This window comes from Tachyglossus aculeatus, chromosome X1, assembly GCF_015852505.1.
Source record: "Tachyglossus aculeatus isolate mTacAcu1 chromosome X1, mTacAcu1.pri, whole genome shotgun sequence".
Classification (NCBI taxonomy): Eukaryota; Metazoa; Chordata; class Mammalia; order Monotremata; family Tachyglossidae; genus Tachyglossus; species Tachyglossus aculeatus.
Window position 1 is genome coordinate 59,442,313 of NC_052101.1, and position 19,124 is coordinate 59,461,436.

The following is a 19,124-nucleotide window of genomic DNA, read 5'->3' on the forward strand; positions in this document are numbered from 1 at the left end:
AAGAAATAGTCACTGTACTATTTACCTCAAGCACCTCATCCTTGGACGTCCAAATTTTTTTGAGTTAGCCCCCAAAACCACTTTCAAAAAGCCAACAAGATAGGCCTGGAAACCCAGATTTCCAGTTTTAATAATAGTTTTAGTGACATCAATCGTTAGGCCAATGCCTAAGCTTACTCCCCTTAAGTTAGACACTTTGGGAGGATAACACATTATTTTCAAACCACGAGGGGACCGCTTAGGCTGTTACTCCAGTATTACACAGTCCCACAATTTAAGGTGACCAGAAGTTCCACATCGTGTGGAACCCACCCAAATTGCAAGCGCTCACCTCACCGTTAGAAACGTAGTCAGCAAGACTCCCAGAATGCCCACTCTAGGCCAGGGTGGTGGTATAGCCACAAGCAGAAGGAGCAGCAGCAGGAAAGTAGATGGGGAGAGAGGCTGAAAAAGCAGTCAAAGCTGTCCTTCCCCTGCTGCTGCTGCCACTGCCCTACTCTGAATGCCATGGCCACTTTCACTGCAATTGCTTCCTCTTTTCCATTTCTTTGTCCCCTTTCCTTCTCTCTTTTCCACTTTCCTGTTCTGTCCTTTATGCTTTCTTTTTTCCCCCCTTTTCCTTCATGTGACCCCTCTCCCTCACCTTGCTTCCAGCTCCCCAATCTGCCATCCACCACAGCTGGCTGAATGAGCTGTGCTCTTTCCAAAGAGCGTAACTTATTACAGGCGCTATTATTATTAGGCACTGGATCTGGGCTCATTGTACTTGCTGCTTTTCCTTTTGGAACTAACTACCCTCCAAGTTTATTCCTAATTATAATCTTCATTTGCTTGGAGTCACGAAGGGTCGCACCTTCACTTTGTTCAATGCCTGTTGAGAGTGAACAATTAGACTTAGCCTTGGTGACCCAAATAGAAAAAAAAAAAAAACTACCTATTGGCAGGAGAGTATTTGGTTGGACATGAGGAAAAAATTTTGGATAACATCATACTGGAACTGGGATCTTCTGGAGTCTCCTTCCCTGGAGCTCATTATGAACGGAACATACAAACATCTGGCCTAGATGGAGGAAACCAGACCAATGACCTCCTGAGGCCCCTTATAGCCTTAAGAATCTCTGATTTTAAGGAAGACGGCATAGGAATAACAGAGAAAGAGAAAAGCAGATGTTCTAAATACAGGTCCCTCTTTCTTCCTTTTATTTTAATGATGAAATATAATTCTTCTATCCCTTTTTCTTTCCCTATTTGTCCCTTTTGATGATTATTCCTTCTCTGATTTCTCAAAGTGATATTATATTAACACAGTACTTCTAAACTTCAAATAAATCCCCTTCTATCCTCTGCATGGTAAAAAAGAATTATTCATTAACTTGCCCTAGTCTCAGAATACACTGCAAAGCCCTAGGGTTTTTAGTTAATTGGGATACAAATGATAGAATTCTTCATAAATGCAGAGAAAATATGTTTTGGCCTCCAGCCTTACTTGCTGGCACCTTGAACAATAGTGGCAACTTTGCTTTAACAAGGTCTTTACGAAGGTGGGTCGGGGACAGTGCCCATTATCCACCAGGAGGTTTGATTTAGAGATCTGTGCCCTGGATATGTGCAGAGTCAGGGGTTCCCCCATTTTGTGCCCTGCTCCACCCAGCTCTCCCCCCAAAAGGCTACAGGGCCAAGGAAGAGGATGATAGAGAACCTGAAATATTCAACTGGGATTAATGATATCAGCCGCTAAGTAATTCAGGGTCTCCTTCACTTTGATTGAGAGACCGGAGAAAAGACAGTTAACTAAAGAGTGTTTCCTTGTTGAGCTCTCTGTGGGGATCGAGTTTGCCAAGTTTGGGAAAGCAGCGTGGCTTAGTGGAAAAAACACGGGCCAGGAAGTCAGAGGACTTTGGTCCTAATCCCGACTCTGCTGCCTGCTTGCTGTGTGACCTTCGGCAAGTCACTTGACTTCTCTGTGCCTCAGTTTCCTCAACTGTAAAATGGGGATTCAATATTTGTTCTCCCTCCTACCTACAGTGTGGGACAGGGACTCTGTCTGACCTGATTAACTTGTATCTACCCCAGAACTTAAAACAGCGCTTGATACATTGTAAACATTTAACAAATACCATTAAAAAAAAAAAAGAATGAAAGCTTCACTGAGGCAACAGTGCCTCCTTACAATCTGCCAATCCTTTTCCTGGCCCTTTCTTTCTGGCTTCTTTTTGAGGTTATGGAGGAGGGTAAAAGATGAGATAGTTTCTAAAGCACCCTCTTCTACCGCTAACTACAGAGTATACTGCAGGATTACATGGCATTTCAGACGAAGTAAACTCATTGTGGGCAGGGAATGTGTCTGTTTATTGTTATACTGTACTCTTCCAAGTGCTTAATACAGTGCTTTGCATGCAATAAATATGACTAAATGAATGAATGAAGGAATGAGGAATGGCTGCCACTGTAATACACACACAGCAAGCATATTTTCCCCCATGGGTAGCAGGCTGGGATTTCTTATGGCCTACTAGGTTCCTCAAAATCTTTGTGGGGAACATCAGGGCAATTTCACAGATTGGTAAAATGAAGCAGTGAATTGTCATAGTCACTCAAAAGGCCTTCCCTTAGAGGTGAAGCAATAAATGCTTAGTACAGTGCTCTGCACACAGTAAGCGCTCAAATACGATTGAGTGAATAAATGCCACTAGAGAATGCTGTAAAAAGGCAGGGCAGTTTGAGTAGGGCACTCGTTACAGACTCATCCATGCAGAAATTAGAAAATAAAGGTACATATGATACTTCAAGTAACATGAAATGGAGAGAATCTGTTGTACAAATTTCAATTTGTGCTTTACTATCAGATGTTTCCACATCAGCAATACCAGCAAATTCCAGGCTGGAAACCCACAAATTTGATTTGCAATACACCATGAATAAAATGTACGAAGGAGGAAACATATGCCAAAAAACTTAATCCATTTAAAAATGAGGACCTCTTTGTACTTTTAATTTTACTATTGACCATCAACTACCAACAGAAACTTAACAGGCAAAAAATGGGAGCCTAGTAGGGACCGCTAATCAAAATAAAGTTTCCTAGCCCTGCCAAAAAAAAAAAAAAAACACACACCTTTGGGTGGGATTATTTAAAAGTTGGTCAACTGTGCTCTGTGTTTACAGTCCTTTTCCTTCACTGTACTATTTTAGCATCACTATCTGATACAACAATCCAGGGCTCAGAAGCCTGGAAACCTGCCAGACCCAAATTGGTGCAACAGATCCTGAAGTCAGTTGATGACAGTGTCAACACGGTCTTTTTCAAAAATCTCTTCTGCACAATGAGGCCCACTTCCAGATTCTACTAGTTTCAGAAACTAGCAGACTAAAACTTCCCTGACTGGAAAGTTGTCCAGCTTGCTGGGAAACATGGAACTGACTGACTGCGAGACCATGTATCTTGTGGTGACACGACACCTTTCAGTTTTCAGGAGATTATGCAAAGCTCTTGCACACTGCTCCATGTAGCTGGGAAACAACCTTTTTGCTGATTAGCTGACAAGAACCTCCGTAATGTGGTATTTGGCAATCATGCACATGACTGGGAGTGGTGGGGAAGGGTACCAGAAATCATATAACAGAGTAGTGGGGCTGAGCTTTCTTCACTCCCAACACCCAAATATCCTTCTTACAGTTTCGAGTGGCTTCAAGTTGATCTTTAAAATATATTGTGTGCAAACCATCCCTCAATGCAAACTCTCTCCCAGAGTAATACGGGATCATATGTTGAAGAACACAAAGAGAGGAATTCTAAAGCTTGGGCCAAGAGAAAAATCCATCATTTGGATAGGGATTTGAAAATGGATGGTCAGGGAGTTATTGAGATGCAGAGGCTAAGAACAGGAATTCTGGAAGGCAGGCACAGTAAGGAAGATTTTTTTTTACTTCAAGACTAGTAGAGAATCTCAGAAGTAAAATGGAGTCAGCCAGTGATCAAAAGAAATACATCTTCCCAGATAGATAAGAGAAGCCATTCCAGGGAAAGTCTGCAAGGCTTTTAAACTAAAGGACATTTTAAATAGAAATACAATTTTAAATATACTAGAAAAATTAAACCAACAAACAGAATAGGGAATAAGTGGAGTTTTTCAGTACTTCACTAGTTTTTTTTTTGATGGTATTTGTTAAGTGCTTACTATGTGCAAAGCACTGTTTTGACTTTGGTTTACATACTCAGCAATATTTTCAAATGCCCTCTGGAAAACTCCAAACATATTTTACCTTAGAACACCATCTGATCTTGGTTTTGTTGACTTGATACTCTCCTGCTTATTTTAATGGTATTTTCTAAGCACTTACTATGTGCCAGGCTAATCAGGTTGGACACAGTCTTAATCCCCATTTCACAAATGAGGTAACTGAGGCACAGAAAAGTGAAGTGACTTGCCCAAGGTCACAGCAAACAAGTTGGTGGAGCCTGGATTAGAACCCAGGTCCTCTGACTCCCAGGCCCATGCTTTTTCCCCTAGGCCACTCTGGTTCTCCTACCTCTCTGACCGCTCCTCTGTGTCCTTTGCTCTTGCATCTCTCATCCTTTAATCATGAGTGTCCCAGAAGACTCTTCTGAGTCCTTTGCTCTTGTTTCTCTTAGCTCACTCTCTAGAGAAACTCATCCACTTGAATGGTTTCAGAGACCATCTCTTTGGAATGACTCAAATCTCCTTCTTTAACCCCTCCTCTAAACTTCTCCATTTCCACTGACAATATCACATCCTCCCTGTTACCCTCACTATTCAATTCCACATCGCCTTTCGCCTCTGGGGCATTTTCATTTTGATGATCTGAGGAGCAGTGTTGCTTAGTGGAAAGAGCCCAGGCCTGGGAGTTAGAAAGTCATGGGTTCTAATCCCTGCTCCAACACTTGTCTGCTGTGTGACCCGGGGCAAGTCACTTAACTTCTCTGCACCTCAGTTACCTCATCTGTAAAATGGGGATTGAGACTGTGAGCCCCACGAGGACAGGGACTATGTCCAACCCAATTTGCTGTATCCACTCCAGCACTTAGTACAGTGCCTGGCACATACTAAGAGCTTAAATATCACAATTACTATTATTCTCTATGCCTCAGTTTCCTCTTTTGTAAAATGGGGATAAAATACCTGTTCTCCCTTGTCCTTAGACTATGAGCCCTCATGTGGGACAGGGTCTCAGTCCAACCTGTTTAACTTATCTATCCCAGTACTTAGAACAGTGCTTGACATATAGTAAGTGCTTAATGTAATAATAATAATAATAATCTGCTGGCATCCATCCATCCAGCTCAAGCTACCTAAAACTTATCTTCCCACTTAACTTCCCCATGTCTAATAATAACATCATTATCTTCCTTGAGATTCAAGCCCTGGTATCATTCTCAACCCCTCCCTAGCATTCTGCTTTCACACCCAATCAACCACTAAAACATGCCAATTTTTCCTCAAAACAACTAAGGAATCGGACACTTCCTCTCCATTTATAAAGCTACTACCCTAGTTCAAGCACTCCCAGTGCCATGATTAGACTATCAGGCTCCTTGCTGGTCTCTATGCCTTCAACATCTTCCTCCTTCAGTCCACACTCCATCCTGATGCCCGGGTCATCTTCTCGAAACATTGCTTAGCACACATCTCTTCTCTCCTCAAAATGGTGGCCCATTTCCCTCAGCCTCAAGTAAAATCTTTCCATTGGATTGCAGGCTCTCCATCTTACTTGTTGGCTCTCCTCCCCCTGTACTCCCCAGCTCACACTCTTCCCTCCTTCCATGTTCAACTACTAATTGTTCCGGGTCTCCTGTCACTGCCCTCCAATCACTTGCTCACATCGTCCCCAGGGTCCGGAACTTCCTTGCCCATTTTAAATCTATCAGACCTTAATCCTCCCCACACTAAGAGCCTTCCTAAAATCTCAACTCCTCTTATAAGCCTTCCCCAACTAGTAATCAGCACCCCAAATCTCATCAAAAATTCAGACACCTCTGGCACTAAGGTATTTATTTATGCTCATCCTTGGCACTTATGCATATACCTGTCATCTACTGAAAATTACATTTTATTTATTCTGATTCCACTGCTTGTGAATATTTTTCCATCTCCATTAGAGTTTAAGCTTCTTGTAGGTATGGAATGTGCCTTGTGCTTCCGTTGAATTTCCCAAGCACTTAAGTACAGTTCATTCCATTCAGTAGGAACACAAATATTATTACTACTTCCACATTTTGTTTCTCTGTACCACTTAGTCTCCCAATAAACTCTAATGAAGCTGAAATTAACACTGTTCAGTCTGTTTTCTCATTCTAGAGTCAGCATATATCTCTGTGAGCTTGACAGTTACCTCATGGGAAAGTCAAATAATCTCAGTGATTTGTTTCACATCTTAAAACAGCTATACATTTCTTCCTCATGGAATGGGGAGATTTGGGAGCGGGGAGAGGGTAGAAAAATAGGTATTTGGGAAAATATTGGAGAAAATGTCCTTGTCAAATCAAGGCAGACTAAGTGCCAGACATCATTAGAGGACTGTGGTGAGCATACAACAAGCTGCCTTATTAATGACTGTTTATGATCCCTCGAACAACAACAAGGGAGAGACTTTGTGAAGGCACTAATGGGCTCTGTCTGAGACAGGTGATTGCTGGCCAGTGGAGCATGGAGGGAGGTGTGGCATCTACCCAGTAATGGGCCTGGACCAATCAATGACTGCCATGTAGATCCCCAGATGCCACGCCTAAGGCAGATAAAAGGCAGTTGCTTTGAAGTTCCCTTCTCTCTTGCAGGAGGCAGAGAGAAGCACCTGCAGCAGGAGAGCAGCAGAAATATGCAGAAAAGCAAGAAGGATGCCCACTGAGAGCAGCAGGAGCACCACTAGGAAGCAAAAAAAAGAAGCACTGGTAGAAAGGGCTCCTTTGACCACAGACTGGTATTGGACCCTTAGTGGAGTGAGTGAGTGTGTATGTGTCACTCCCTTGCACGCTGGTAAAACTAAGTCAAAAACTTTCCACAAGTAACCTTTGGTGATTAGAGATGTGGCTTGAACTCTACTACGTGTCACTGAGGCTCCCCCAGTTCAGGAAGGTGCTGGTTGGTATGAACCAGGGGCTCATGACAAGGACGGAGTAGATAACTCTTTTGAGGCATTCTCAAAATTAAAAATACAAATATATAAGTATGTGATTGCATTAATGTCCACGCAGGGCCCAGTGGGGGGTGAACAAAAGGGTTTGAAAGATGTAAGTTCTTCCCTAAAGCACTTCTACCTCCTCCCCAGTGATATAGCCCCACTTCTCTATACCTCCCAACGGAACGCTGGACTTCCTCAGAGCTCCAAACCCTAAGTGGGAAACTGCCCCTTCTACCAATTGGGATTCTAGATTGCTGCAGCTAAGCAGGTCAGCGGAGGCGGGGAGGGTCATGGTCAGAGGCCGGTCACTTAAGCAGAGGACTATGCCCACCTCAGTCCTGTGAGATGGCCACTCTCCAGCGCTCAGTAAATACAACTGAATGAATGAAGGACAGGGGTCTCTGGATCACAGGGCTTGGAGCAATTACCCTAAAGTAACCGCTGAGCTACAGCTGGACCGGCAATGACCATGAATCAGCCTACAGATGAACGGGCCCTGTGCCACGTATGCATCTGTATTCCTGGCTGAAAAGCTCTGCTCTATGGTAATGGGGAGCCAAAGCACAGATAACCCAAAAGCCTCATTTAACATTGCAATTCAAGTCCCCTCCCTTACCATTTTTAGTAGAGCTGTTCCCAAGTACAAAAACTAGCTAACTGGGATTTCATATCTTCTTCCTCACCCAGAAAAGCCTCCAGTGGAGGGTCCAATGAGCAATGAAATTGCCGAAAGGCAACGAGAAAGAAGTAGGAGTTGTGGGCAGGGGACATGTCTATCAACTCTGTTGTATTGCACTCTCCTTTGATGGCATAAAAACCTGAAAAATCAAATCCTAAAAGTTTGGTTGTTTGCTTTTTCAGGACAGCCACTGCAAAAATAAGGTACTTATATCAATATTTTCCTTAAATTTCTAGCCTTTCCTTACATAGAATCTTCTAGAACAAACCAGGGTATACTGCCTTCCAGGATGCAAATCGAATTAAGTTCTCATCTGGACCTCTAGTCTATAAACTCCTATGGGCAGGAATTTTGTCTACTTTATTGTACTGTACTCCCTCAAGTGCTTATAGTGCTCTTATGATGGTATTTAAGTGCTTACTATGTGCCAAGCACTGTACTAAGCGCAGGGGTAGAAAGAAGGTAATCAAGTTGTCCCATGTGGGGCTCAGTCTTAATCCCCATTTTACAGAGGAGGGAACTGAGGCCCAGAGAAGTGAAGTGACTTGCCCAAAGATAAGTGGCAGAGCCAAGATTAGAACCCATGACCTCTGACTCCTAAGCCCAGGCTCTTGCCACTGAGCCATGCCATTTCTCTGCTCACAGCAAGCACTCAAATACTACAGTGCTTTACTAAGTATGGGTCAAATAATAATAATTATGGTATTTGTTAAGCACTTACTATGTGCCAAGCACTGTTCTAAGCACTGGGGTAGATACGAGGTAATCAGGTTATCCCAAATGGGGCTTAGTCTTAATTCCCATTTTACAGATGAGGGAACTGAGGCACAGAGAAGTTAAGTGGCTCACCCAAGGTCACAGAGCAAAGAAGTGGTGGAACCAGGATTACAACCCACATCTTGACTCCCAAGCCTGTGCTCTTTCCACTAAGCCACGCATAAAGTGGAAAGCAATTCTTCACAAAGTTATAGCATCAATGGAATTTATTGAGCACTTTCATGCATTTAATCGTATTTGAGAGCTTACTATGTGCACTGTACTAAGTGTTTAGGAGTCCAATTCAACAATAAACATACACATTTCCTACCCAAAACAAACTTACAGTATGGGGGGGGGGGCAGGCATTAATATGAATAAATTACAGAAATGTACATAAGTGCTGTGGGGTGCATACTGCATGCATAGCACTATACTAAGCATTTGGGATAGTACAACAGATTTGGAAGAAATGATCCCTGCCCACAGTGAGCTTACAGTTTAGAGGGGGAGACAGACATTAATATAAATAACATAGTTGATAGATATGTCATAGTAGATACAGGATCCCTTGGAGAAGTGGCCACATCAGTGAAGAGCCACTGTTGTAAAGTTCCTTCACCTCTCTAGGCCTGTGTTTTGTCTAGGTGAAAGGCATGGAGGCTGCCATTAAGCCCCCACTTGCCTCCCTGAGATAGGAAGGGGAGGGTGCAAGAATAGATGGGACAATGCTTTGAGTTCCTGGTGGCAGTATAAATTTGAGCTGTTTTAAATATCATTAATGGGTCACCACGTGCCAGATCTTGAACCAGGTACAGGGTAAGACATGATTCTCTACTCCTTAAGCAGACAGGAGGCACACTCAAGGGAGGGACAGAATATACTGCAGAGAGAACGCTTGGGTAATGGTGAGAAAGCAAGTACTAGGTTTCTGCAGCCCTGGAGGGAGAGAGTAAGGATCCCAGGGACAGTGGCACTGATGACATGGGCCCCTTTAAACTGTCGGGGAAACCTGGCATCATCCTTGACTCCTCTCTCATTCAACCCACATATTCAATCCATCACTGAATCCTGTTTGTTCTACCTGCACAACGAAGCTAAAATCTGCCCTTTCCTCTCCATCCAAACTGCTACCAATTTAATCCTAGCATTTATCTTACCCCACCTTGATTACTGTAGCAGCCTCCGTACTGAACTCCCTGCCTCCTGTATCTCCCCATGCTAGTCCACACTTCACTCTGCTGCCTGGATCCTTTTTCTACATGTTTTCCCCACTCCTCAAGAACCTCCAGTGGTAGCCCATCCACCACTGCATCAAACAGAAATTCCTTATCTTTGGCTTTAAAGCACTCAATCACCTTGCCCCATCCTACTTCACCTCATTACTCTCCCCCTAAAACCCAACCCACCCACTCTGCTCCTCTAATGCTAACCTTCTCACTGTACCTTTATCTTGTCTATCTCGCTGTTGACCTCTCACCCACATCCTGCCTCTGGCCTGGAATGCCCTCCCTCTTCATATCTGACAATTACTCTCCCCACCTTCAAAGGCACATCTCCAAGAGGCCTTCCCTAAGTCCTCCTTTTCTCTTCTCCCACTCCCTTCTGCATCACACTGACTTGCTCCCTTTATTCACTCCCCCTCCCAGTCCCACAGCACTTAGGTAAAAACCTATAATTTTATTTATATCAATACCTGTCTCCCCTTCAAGACTGTAAACTCATTGTGGGCAGGGAGTGTGTCTGTTATACTGCTCTAGCCCAAGCACTTAGTACAGTGCTCTGTAGAGAGTAAGTGGTCAATAAATATGATTGACTGACAAATTGAGGCACAGAGACAGTTGAGGAAGGACAGCATGAGAGAAGCCAACACAGGATACTCTAGTCTATCAAATTCAACTGGGAATTCCTTCTCCACCACCTCCCCTTGCCCCATCCTACCCTGTGGGCCTCAGTTCCTTGACTTTGAGGCAGCGGCAATGGGATCCATTGGTCTGAAGCCGCAAAGGGAGACACGGAAAACTTGGGCCGGGGGGGGGGGGGGGGGGGGCATTTCCAACATCCCCTTTTTTCTTCACCACTCTTCTGATAGGTAACTCTAAGTTCCATTCAGTGCAACAAAACCAGCCTCTGCCCTTTAGACATCCTGGAGGTTCACTGTGGGCAGGGAATGTGTTGACCAAGTCTGTTGTAGTGCACTCTCCCAAACACCTAGTACAGTGGTCTGCATACAGTAAGTGCTCAATAAATATGAGTCCTTTGAAAGGACCAAGATAGGCAAATATTAGTAGCTTGTCTTACTAGCTTATAAGACACCTTTCTTATTTCTACTACTCTAAACCTCTACGCCACTCCAGAATTCTGATCATCTCCCACAATAAACTTTCCTCTTCCCAGAAGCAAAAGAATCTGCACACGACATTAATGTGTCTGACAGTCCAGACATGAACCATGGTCTGGCAAACCAGAGTGAACCCTAGATCATTACTAAGAACGTTAATAGATTCAAAAGTGATTTCTGAAACAACAGGTCTCTTGGTGATTTATCTTTTGTGGCTAATTCCAACTACTAATCCAAATTTTTAACTGTCTCCGACCATTCCCATAAAGGAAGATAACAGATGGGCAGGAAATCATCCTACTGACCTCACAAGCATTGCCACATCTATGGTGTGGAAAGTCTATTTGGTGAAATTCTGAGGTGTGAAAAGTATGTTTTCAGTGGTGCACGATCTTAGAAATGAGAGTTCAAGGTGGTTCCAACATCTGGAAAGCCTTTCTACACAACTGTTAGACTACAGTCATTCATTTCCGGTGGTCACGAAAGGTAAGGAATCTGTTTCTGTAATTTGGGGGTGTTGAAAACTGGTTGGGGGTGGATCTACCAAGACTGGGAAAAAAAACCTCCAGAATTGAACCTAACCATGACTGGGAAACCATTCTGTAGGTTATTACCCCTCTTCAGCTTCTTCTTTTACTCTAATCCTGAGCAGGGCCCATTTCAGGCCAGTCAGGAGAAGATATAAAGTGCAGCCCAGCCTAATCCTCTAAGGCCTTCGGTTGGGGCTGACCAGACAAGAGAAACCTTCTAGAGAGCAGGGAGTACCAGAATATCTAATCAGTTTTAGAGTCCTGACTCAGACTTTCTAAATTAGGCTCCATCCCCAGGGCTGCTCTGATCCAATCCAGTCTGAAAGGAGGTTGGGTAGAGGGGAAGAACCAGTGGTCAACACACTGTCTGGAGAAATATGCAGCATGCTAGTCAGAAATTTATCTATTTATATTGATGTCTTTCCCCCCCTCTAGCCTACGAGCTCTTTGTGGGCAGGAATGCATCTTATGTTGTACTGTCCCAAGTGCTTAGTTTGCACATAGTAAGCGCTCAAATACAACTAAAGAAACATTTGGTGCATTTTGTGATTGTATTTCTATTCCATCTAGTTATACAGATAGGTCCATTTTAGCCCCCATTTTGTCTACCATCATATTGCTATCTGAAGGACATGCCTTGCCTAAACTTAACAAGCTTCAGTTGGAAAAAAAAGAAAAAAAACACATCCAGGGCAGTGGTGCTGACTTTTCATTTTAAGCCCCGAAGTGAACAGGGGAAAAAGAAAGAGGGTGGGTAGGGGGGAATAAAGTGAGAGAAACAACATCTTGGCTCCACTATCAGCCACTTTCCAGCTCCAAGGGGTGAGGCAGGATGGATAAGGCTGCCTAAAAACCTGCAGTGGCACAGCCATTAAGCTATCAGCTTCACTCCTTCAGGGCCCGTCAATTGGGGGCAACAGCTTTCTTTCTTTGCCTCCATAGAGCTGGTGTTCTGGACCCAGGGGCTGTGTCTACCCATATACAGTGCCAGCATATTTTGGGTATTCTATATGTTGTAACTATACCCAGAAAGTTTATTCTCAAATTAAGGCTGGGCCATTGTGTGGAATTAACCCAAGTCTTGAATATTAAGGTGTGTTTACCACATGTGTATGGTCCAATCCATGTAATAAAAGAAGTAAACACTGGGATGCATTAAAGGATTTGGGGCAGGTATTAAAAATTCAAGAAGACTTATTCCAGCTTATTCTGGGAAGGTTCATTTAGTAGTATACTCAAATGGCAGGAAAAACCCAAAGAGTTCTTAAAAGCCTTACTTTGACTCCAAATTCACTGGACACGAGGAAGAGATTTTCTTGGCTGTAAACTCTAGACTGTAAGTTCACCGTGGGTCGGAGATATGTCTACCAAGTCTGCTGTATCATACTCTCCAAAGCGTTCAGTACAGTGCTCTACACCCAATAAGCAAATACAATTGAAAGCTCAGAGTCATGCAAAGTTTACTCCACAGAGTTCTATGCAATGGTAGCAAATGGATGCTAAAGCTAAACTTGCAGGTTTTCCTAATTCATTCATTCAATTGTATTTATTGCACGCTTACTGTGTGCAGAGCACTGTACTAAGTGCTTGGGAAGTACAAGTTGGCAATTTATAGAGATGGTCCCTACCCAACAACGGGGTCACAGTCTAGAAGGGGGAGACAGACAACAAAACAAAACATGTGGACAGATATCAAGTTATCAGAACAAATAGAAATAAAGCTAAAAGCACATCATTAACAAAATAAATAGAATAGTAAATATGTAAAAATAAAATGAATAGAGTAATAAATTTTTACAAACATTTTGTCAGCTGTGTGACTTTGGGCAAGTCACTCAACTTCTCTGTGCCTCAGTTACCTCATCTGTAAAATGGGGATTAAGACTGTGAGCCCCACTTGGGACAACCTGATCATCTTGTATCCCCCCAGTGCTTAGAACAGTGCTTTGCACATAGTAAGCACTTAAATACCATCATTATTATTATTATTATATACAGGTGCTGTGGGGAGGGGAAGGAGGGAGTTTTTGCTTGATGCTTAGGTGTGTGTTTTGAGTACTGATAAGTTTTCTTTCTGAGACTATTTGGGGGTATTTGGTGTCTGTCCCAATTATCTGATTGTCCTGAAAAACATGGAATTGTGGTACGTGGAGTTCAGAGGATTTTTAGTAAAGACTAAAAAAGAGTGTCTCTCTAGGCTCGCACAGCAGCACCTCATCTACAAGCCTAACCGGCTGATCGTATTTCAACCCCACCCAATAGACCTTCAAAATATTGTTGCACATAAAGGCCCTCCTTGTGGTTTTCCCATTGAGAGTGTTTACCCAAACACTACAGAAAGAAAATAGAGGCTTGAAAAAAACAATAAACTAGCTTAACAATGAATGATATATAAACTCTGGGAGGGTGAGTGGCTTATCTATAAAGGGTGGCTTAAATATCCAGGGAGTCCATAAAACACCTATCTCCTGGGCTCTGAGGTTAAGCAGCAGGTATTAAGTCTACGTTTTCCCTTTATTTTGGTAACGCCCACACTCATATTCTTCTTTTGTATGCCCCCAGAGTCGGGAATGAGGAGCTTAACTGTAAATATTTGCCCTTTACCCAGGGTCCACCAGCAGCTAAATCTGCAGCCGACAGACAAGTCTGGGGGTGAGGAGGAAGAAAGTAGGCCTGATAAAAAAAAGTTAACAGATTTTATGGATACGCGAGAGGGAAATGGGGAGAGGGGGACTAGGTTACCAGGAGGAGGGTGGCTGTGAGGAGCAGTAAAAACCCAAAACAAGTTTACAAACCCACATCCACTCTTTCCCTACTGGCAGCAGCAGCCTCCCCCTCTCCCGCCCCCGGGATCCCCAAACGTGCCTGCAGCGGTAATCCCCGTGGTCTTGGTGAAGAGTTTCCATATCTAATTGTGCATCTGCTCCAGTTTAGCCCCGCGGAGCAATTCGGCTGAGCCTAGGCTGTAGCAGCTCCAACTCTGCAAGAACCCGGGCCAGGATGGAGAGGCAGCTGTTTGCCCTCCCGCTGCGGACGACGGCGGCAGCTTCGGAAAACTGGGAGGGAAAAAGTGAGAAAGGGGGAAAAGACGCGAAGGCGAGTGGGTAGAGGAGGGGGGGGAGCGCCAGGATCCCCAGCCCCGCATTGCCCTACCTTGCTGACCGGGGAGGCGACGCTGCGGCTCAAACAGTCCAGGCGGGCGTTGTACTCGGTGAACTTCTTCTGGTAGCGCAGCGCTGTCATCTGTAGCTCTAGCTGCACGGCTGCGAGCTGGGCCACCAGCGACTTCTCCCGCTTGCCCACCCTCAGGGCCTCCTTCTTGAGCTCCTTCTCCAGGCCGGCCACCTTTGCCTGCAGCGCGCCGTTGTGCGCTTTGAGCGCCTGGAAGCAGCAATGCGCGCCCGCTCGCTGTTCCCGGTGGGTCAGCACCAAGCCGCAGCCCTGCTCACACAAGCCCACGGGCCGAGCCTCGCAGCTCTCCCGCATGTGGCTGTCCATGTCTTTGAGGTTTAGGACCTCGTTGCACCCCTTATTCCGGCAACGGGCCGGGGAGAAGTCGCACATCTCGACGTGGTCACTCAGCTGCTGTAGTTGGACCACCCGCTCGCAGCCCCGGCCGTGATTGTCACACTTGATGTCCAGCTTGAGGATGAGGCTCTTGAGGGGCAGAACGTGGTTCAGCTCCTTCGTCGAGATCCTCTGACACAACACCGGGCAGCTGCCCTGCTGGACGACCCAGGGCAAGACGCAGCCGGCACAAAACACATGACCGCAGGGAGTCGTGAGCGGATCTTCCAAAACTTTGTTGCACAGATTACACTTGAAGTCCGGGTCCACGTCTCCGTTGAAGCGATCTAGCTCGAAGCCCATGGTCAGGGTGGGAGGAGGAGAAGATGGAGGAGGAAGAGGAGCGGGGTCCGGACGAAGAAACGCCGAGGCAAGAGAAGGGGGGCGACCTCTCGAGACGGGAGAGGAGAAAGAAAAACGCCCGGAGCTAGCCAGCCAGCCACCCGCTCGGCGAAAGCCAAAGCCTCGCAGTCCCAAACTCCTACCAGCCGCTGCCGAAAGTTCTTCGAAAAGCCCAGACGCCAAAGAGAGTTCGTAAAACTGGAACCGCTTCGCTGCTCGTCATCGGAAGCAGCACCCCAGACAGGCTGGCTGCTGCGAGGCTGTCTATGGACTGAACTAATTGCTCGAGACTTCCTTGGAAATGCTTTAGAGGACTCTTCGACCGTATTGATTCGAGCCAGCGCGCATACTTTCACTCGACGCCTAAGCCAACGGCCTCTACCCTGCAGTCGCTCATAAACGAGGGACGGTTCGGGGGGCTGGGTTGCGAAGCGTGAGAGAATGCGGTATTGTTTGGAGTCCCTAAGTATCCACGGGGGTTATTGCAACCCCGAAGAAATCCTCGTGCAACTTTATTTAACCTTCTGGCGGGGAGGAGGGTGCTGACTGCTCCCCAAGTTTGACATTGAAGCAAAGCCTATTTGGAAAGAGGCAGAGTAGGTGAAAACTTGAGCAAGTTGCAAAAGGCTTTTCGTCTTTAAATTAATAAAATTTGGCCTTAGCGAATCCTGTGGAGACTTTTCTTCCATTATGTGGAAACTCTAGTATGCTTTGACTCCTGATTTGTGCTTCCAAAAAAATCTAAATGATGTATTTCAAGTCTAATTTTGAAAATCACATGTGGGATTTTCCTCCCTTCCTTGCCCTCCCCCACCAAACACACACACACACACACACACACACACACACACACACTTTTTAAAAATGGTATTTTAAGGGAACACTACAACCCCACCTAATTAATCCAAATTACAGGGGAGGATGAGTCTGGTTCGGCAGGTTACAACTTTAAGAATAGTAGTGAAGTAACTACACATTATTATTGTTCATGCTAGGGAAATGTAGCCCACACATCTGGTCTAATTCTGCCGTCTTAAGGAAGGCACCACCTCAAAGCGGTGAATAAATCACGAATTTAGTGGGATTTGCAGCTGGGTGGAAGGTTCAAAATAGGTTGTCTCAGCTGAGTAGTTTTTTTTTCGTAATGCAGTGCTGCGAAGTCACTATTAAAGTCTTGTTACTGAGAGGAAAGTGAAGTTCTGCCCTCTCACTTGAAAGTCGAATTCTCCAATTCTCGATACTGAAATGGAGACGTTATAGCCCCACATTTGTCAATTCGCTGTGAATGGGAAATCAGAATGACCTCAGCCATTTGCTAATTACTCTTTTTACATGTCTTTTATGTTTCAGCTGAAGCATCATGACCCTTCCTAACTACTTCAGCATAGTGGAATGACATAAAGGCAGAAAATGACAATAAAAAATTGAAGGGGCTTTTAATCTAGCTACCGTACAGTACATACTGAGGCATTTTGGTTCTGCTGTTAAGTAACATACCAAGAGACTAGGAAGAAGGCAAATATGTCAACAAAGTGTGTTTTCTGGCAGACTTCACAGGTATGCTTAGTGTTAACAAAGCAATAAGCTTCAAACAAAACTCATTTCGATAAAGCAATCAAGCTCTTCATCCTGTGGTATAAGATAAACCTGGACCTGGAATCTATTTCATATTCGGCTTCTTGGAAAACTTCACAAGCAGTCTTTTAGGCACGACAAAGTTGTTAACAATCAGGCTTGGAACTAGACTCGCTGTTTAGGCAGGGAAGCTAGTCAATGCAATTCCTCAGCTCAGAGTTACCCACTAGAAAGGAATGGAAGCTAACAGCACATTCTAGTAACTGGTTAATTTGAGGAGGACAATTGTCCATGAGGCAAACAGGAAAAATGCTTGGCAAATGATATTCAAGAATGACTTAATTCAATGTTATACAGACTCGAGGATTTCAGTGTTGCATTCACAGCAGAATATTGATCCTACAAGTGGTGAACTGCTTGTCACTTTGAAAACAAAGGGAATCTAAGTATACATCACCTGCTACTGGCTTGTTTTCATTTTAATGAAAGTGCATTGAAATTCAGCCTGTGGAATGCAGTGTGGCCTATTGGAAAGCACCTGGGTTGAGCACGGACCTGAGAATTGGGAGATCTGGGTTCTAATCCCAGCTCTACCACTGGTCTGCTGTGTGACCTTGGACAAGGAGCTTAACTTCTCTGTGCCTCAGTTTCCTCATTGGAAAAAGGAGGACAAGACATCCACTCTCCCTTTTGGTAGATTGTGAGCCCCGTGTGGGACAGGGACTGTGCATAATCTGAACATTCGTCTCTACCTTAGCAAATAGAGCTTACTAGATACTAAAATAGCACAATTAATAACACGGTCTCTAGACTGTAAGCTCATTGTCGGCAGGGAATGTACCTGCTATTGTGCTCTCCCAAACGCTCTGTACAGTGCTCTGCACACAGTAAGTGCTCAATAAATACAGATGAATGAATGAATGACTATTACTGATTCGTGAAAGCCAGGCTGCACATCCATGGTGTGTGCTTCCCTTCTTCTCCCTTGTGGATGCCCAGGAGTTCATATGATTTCAACTATTACTAAGAGAGATGGGTGGCCCTACCCTCTCCTCCTTACCCCACTACTGTACAGTCTTGCCCAGACCCTGGGTAGTCTTAAGCCTACCCAGTCTGGCTACAGATGGGAAGAGACAGAAATAAGGAAATGAAAATGCCAGTAATGTTATTTTTAATCAGAGTGATGTGACATCAGGATTCTTGGGAGGGGATCAGAGAGGGATTAGTGGTGAACACCTCTCTACTACTACTAATAATAATAATGGTATTTTTAAGCACTTACTATGTGCCAAGCACTGTTCTAAGCACTGGGATAGATACAAGGTTATCAGGTTATCCCCCATGGGGCTCACAGTCTTCATCCCCATTTTACAGATGAGGTAACTGAGGCCCAGAGAAGTAAAGTGACTTGCCCGAAGTCACACCGCTGACAAGTGGTGGAGCTGGGATTAGAGCCCACAACCTCCAACTCCCAAGCCCAGGCTCTTTCCACTAAACCACGCTGCTTAACTGCATCCTCACAATCCAAACTCTGAACAATAGGTAGCCTCTGAGTGGTGGGCTTTCATTGTAGAGTCATGGTTAAACTATAGGGAAGCAGCATGGCACAGTGGAAAGAGCATGGGCCTGGGAGTCAGAAGGTTGTGGGTTCTAATCCCAACTCCACCACTCGTCTGCTGTGTGACCTCGGGCAAGTCTCTTCGCTTCTCTGTGCCTCAGTTACCTCATCTGTAGAATGGGGATTGAGACTGTGAGCGACACTTGGGACAAGGGACTGTGTCCAACCCGATTTGCTTGTATCCACCCCAGTACAGTGCCTGGCACATAGTAAGCTCTTAACAAATACCATCTTTATTATTATTATTATGTTTCTTCTGAAAAATTTCAGTTGGGAAAATACCAATGCCTGGGATAGATATGATCCTACTGTTCTGGCCTGTGGCAGATGGGGAGAAGGTGACCCAGCTTGAGAAGAATGTTGAATTGAGGAGAGGCAAGGCCACAAGGTTAAGGGTGTTTGCCAAGTACAGATGAGAAGATCTGGCCTCTCAGGTTCAGCTGATTGAACTGCTTTTTTAGACACAAGACTTAGTTGGGAATTATCAGGCTCATCAGTATTTCTACCAGAAAATTTTTCCAAGTCTGGGGTAGAGAGAAAGTGAGGGAAAGGGAAAGAATATATAAAATTGACCAATCC

The 19,124-nt window shown here is 44.7% G+C and overlaps 1 protein-coding gene across 1 annotated transcript in view; it reads right to left on the reverse strand.

Moving 5' to 3' along the window:
• Positions 1 to 15,638, reverse strand: part of PDZRN3 (PDZ domain containing ring finger 3) — a 292,595-nt gene extending 276,957 nt beyond the window's left edge. Inside the window, exon 1 of the mRNA XM_038772284.1 lies at positions 14,597 to 15,638. Within this exon, the coding sequence (XP_038628212.1) occupies positions 14,597 to 15,313 (717 nt within the window). The 5' untranslated portion in view covers positions 15,314 to 15,638. The remainder of the gene's footprint in view (positions 1 to 14,596) is intronic.
• Between the last annotated feature and the right edge of the window lie 3,486 nt (positions 15,639 to 19,124).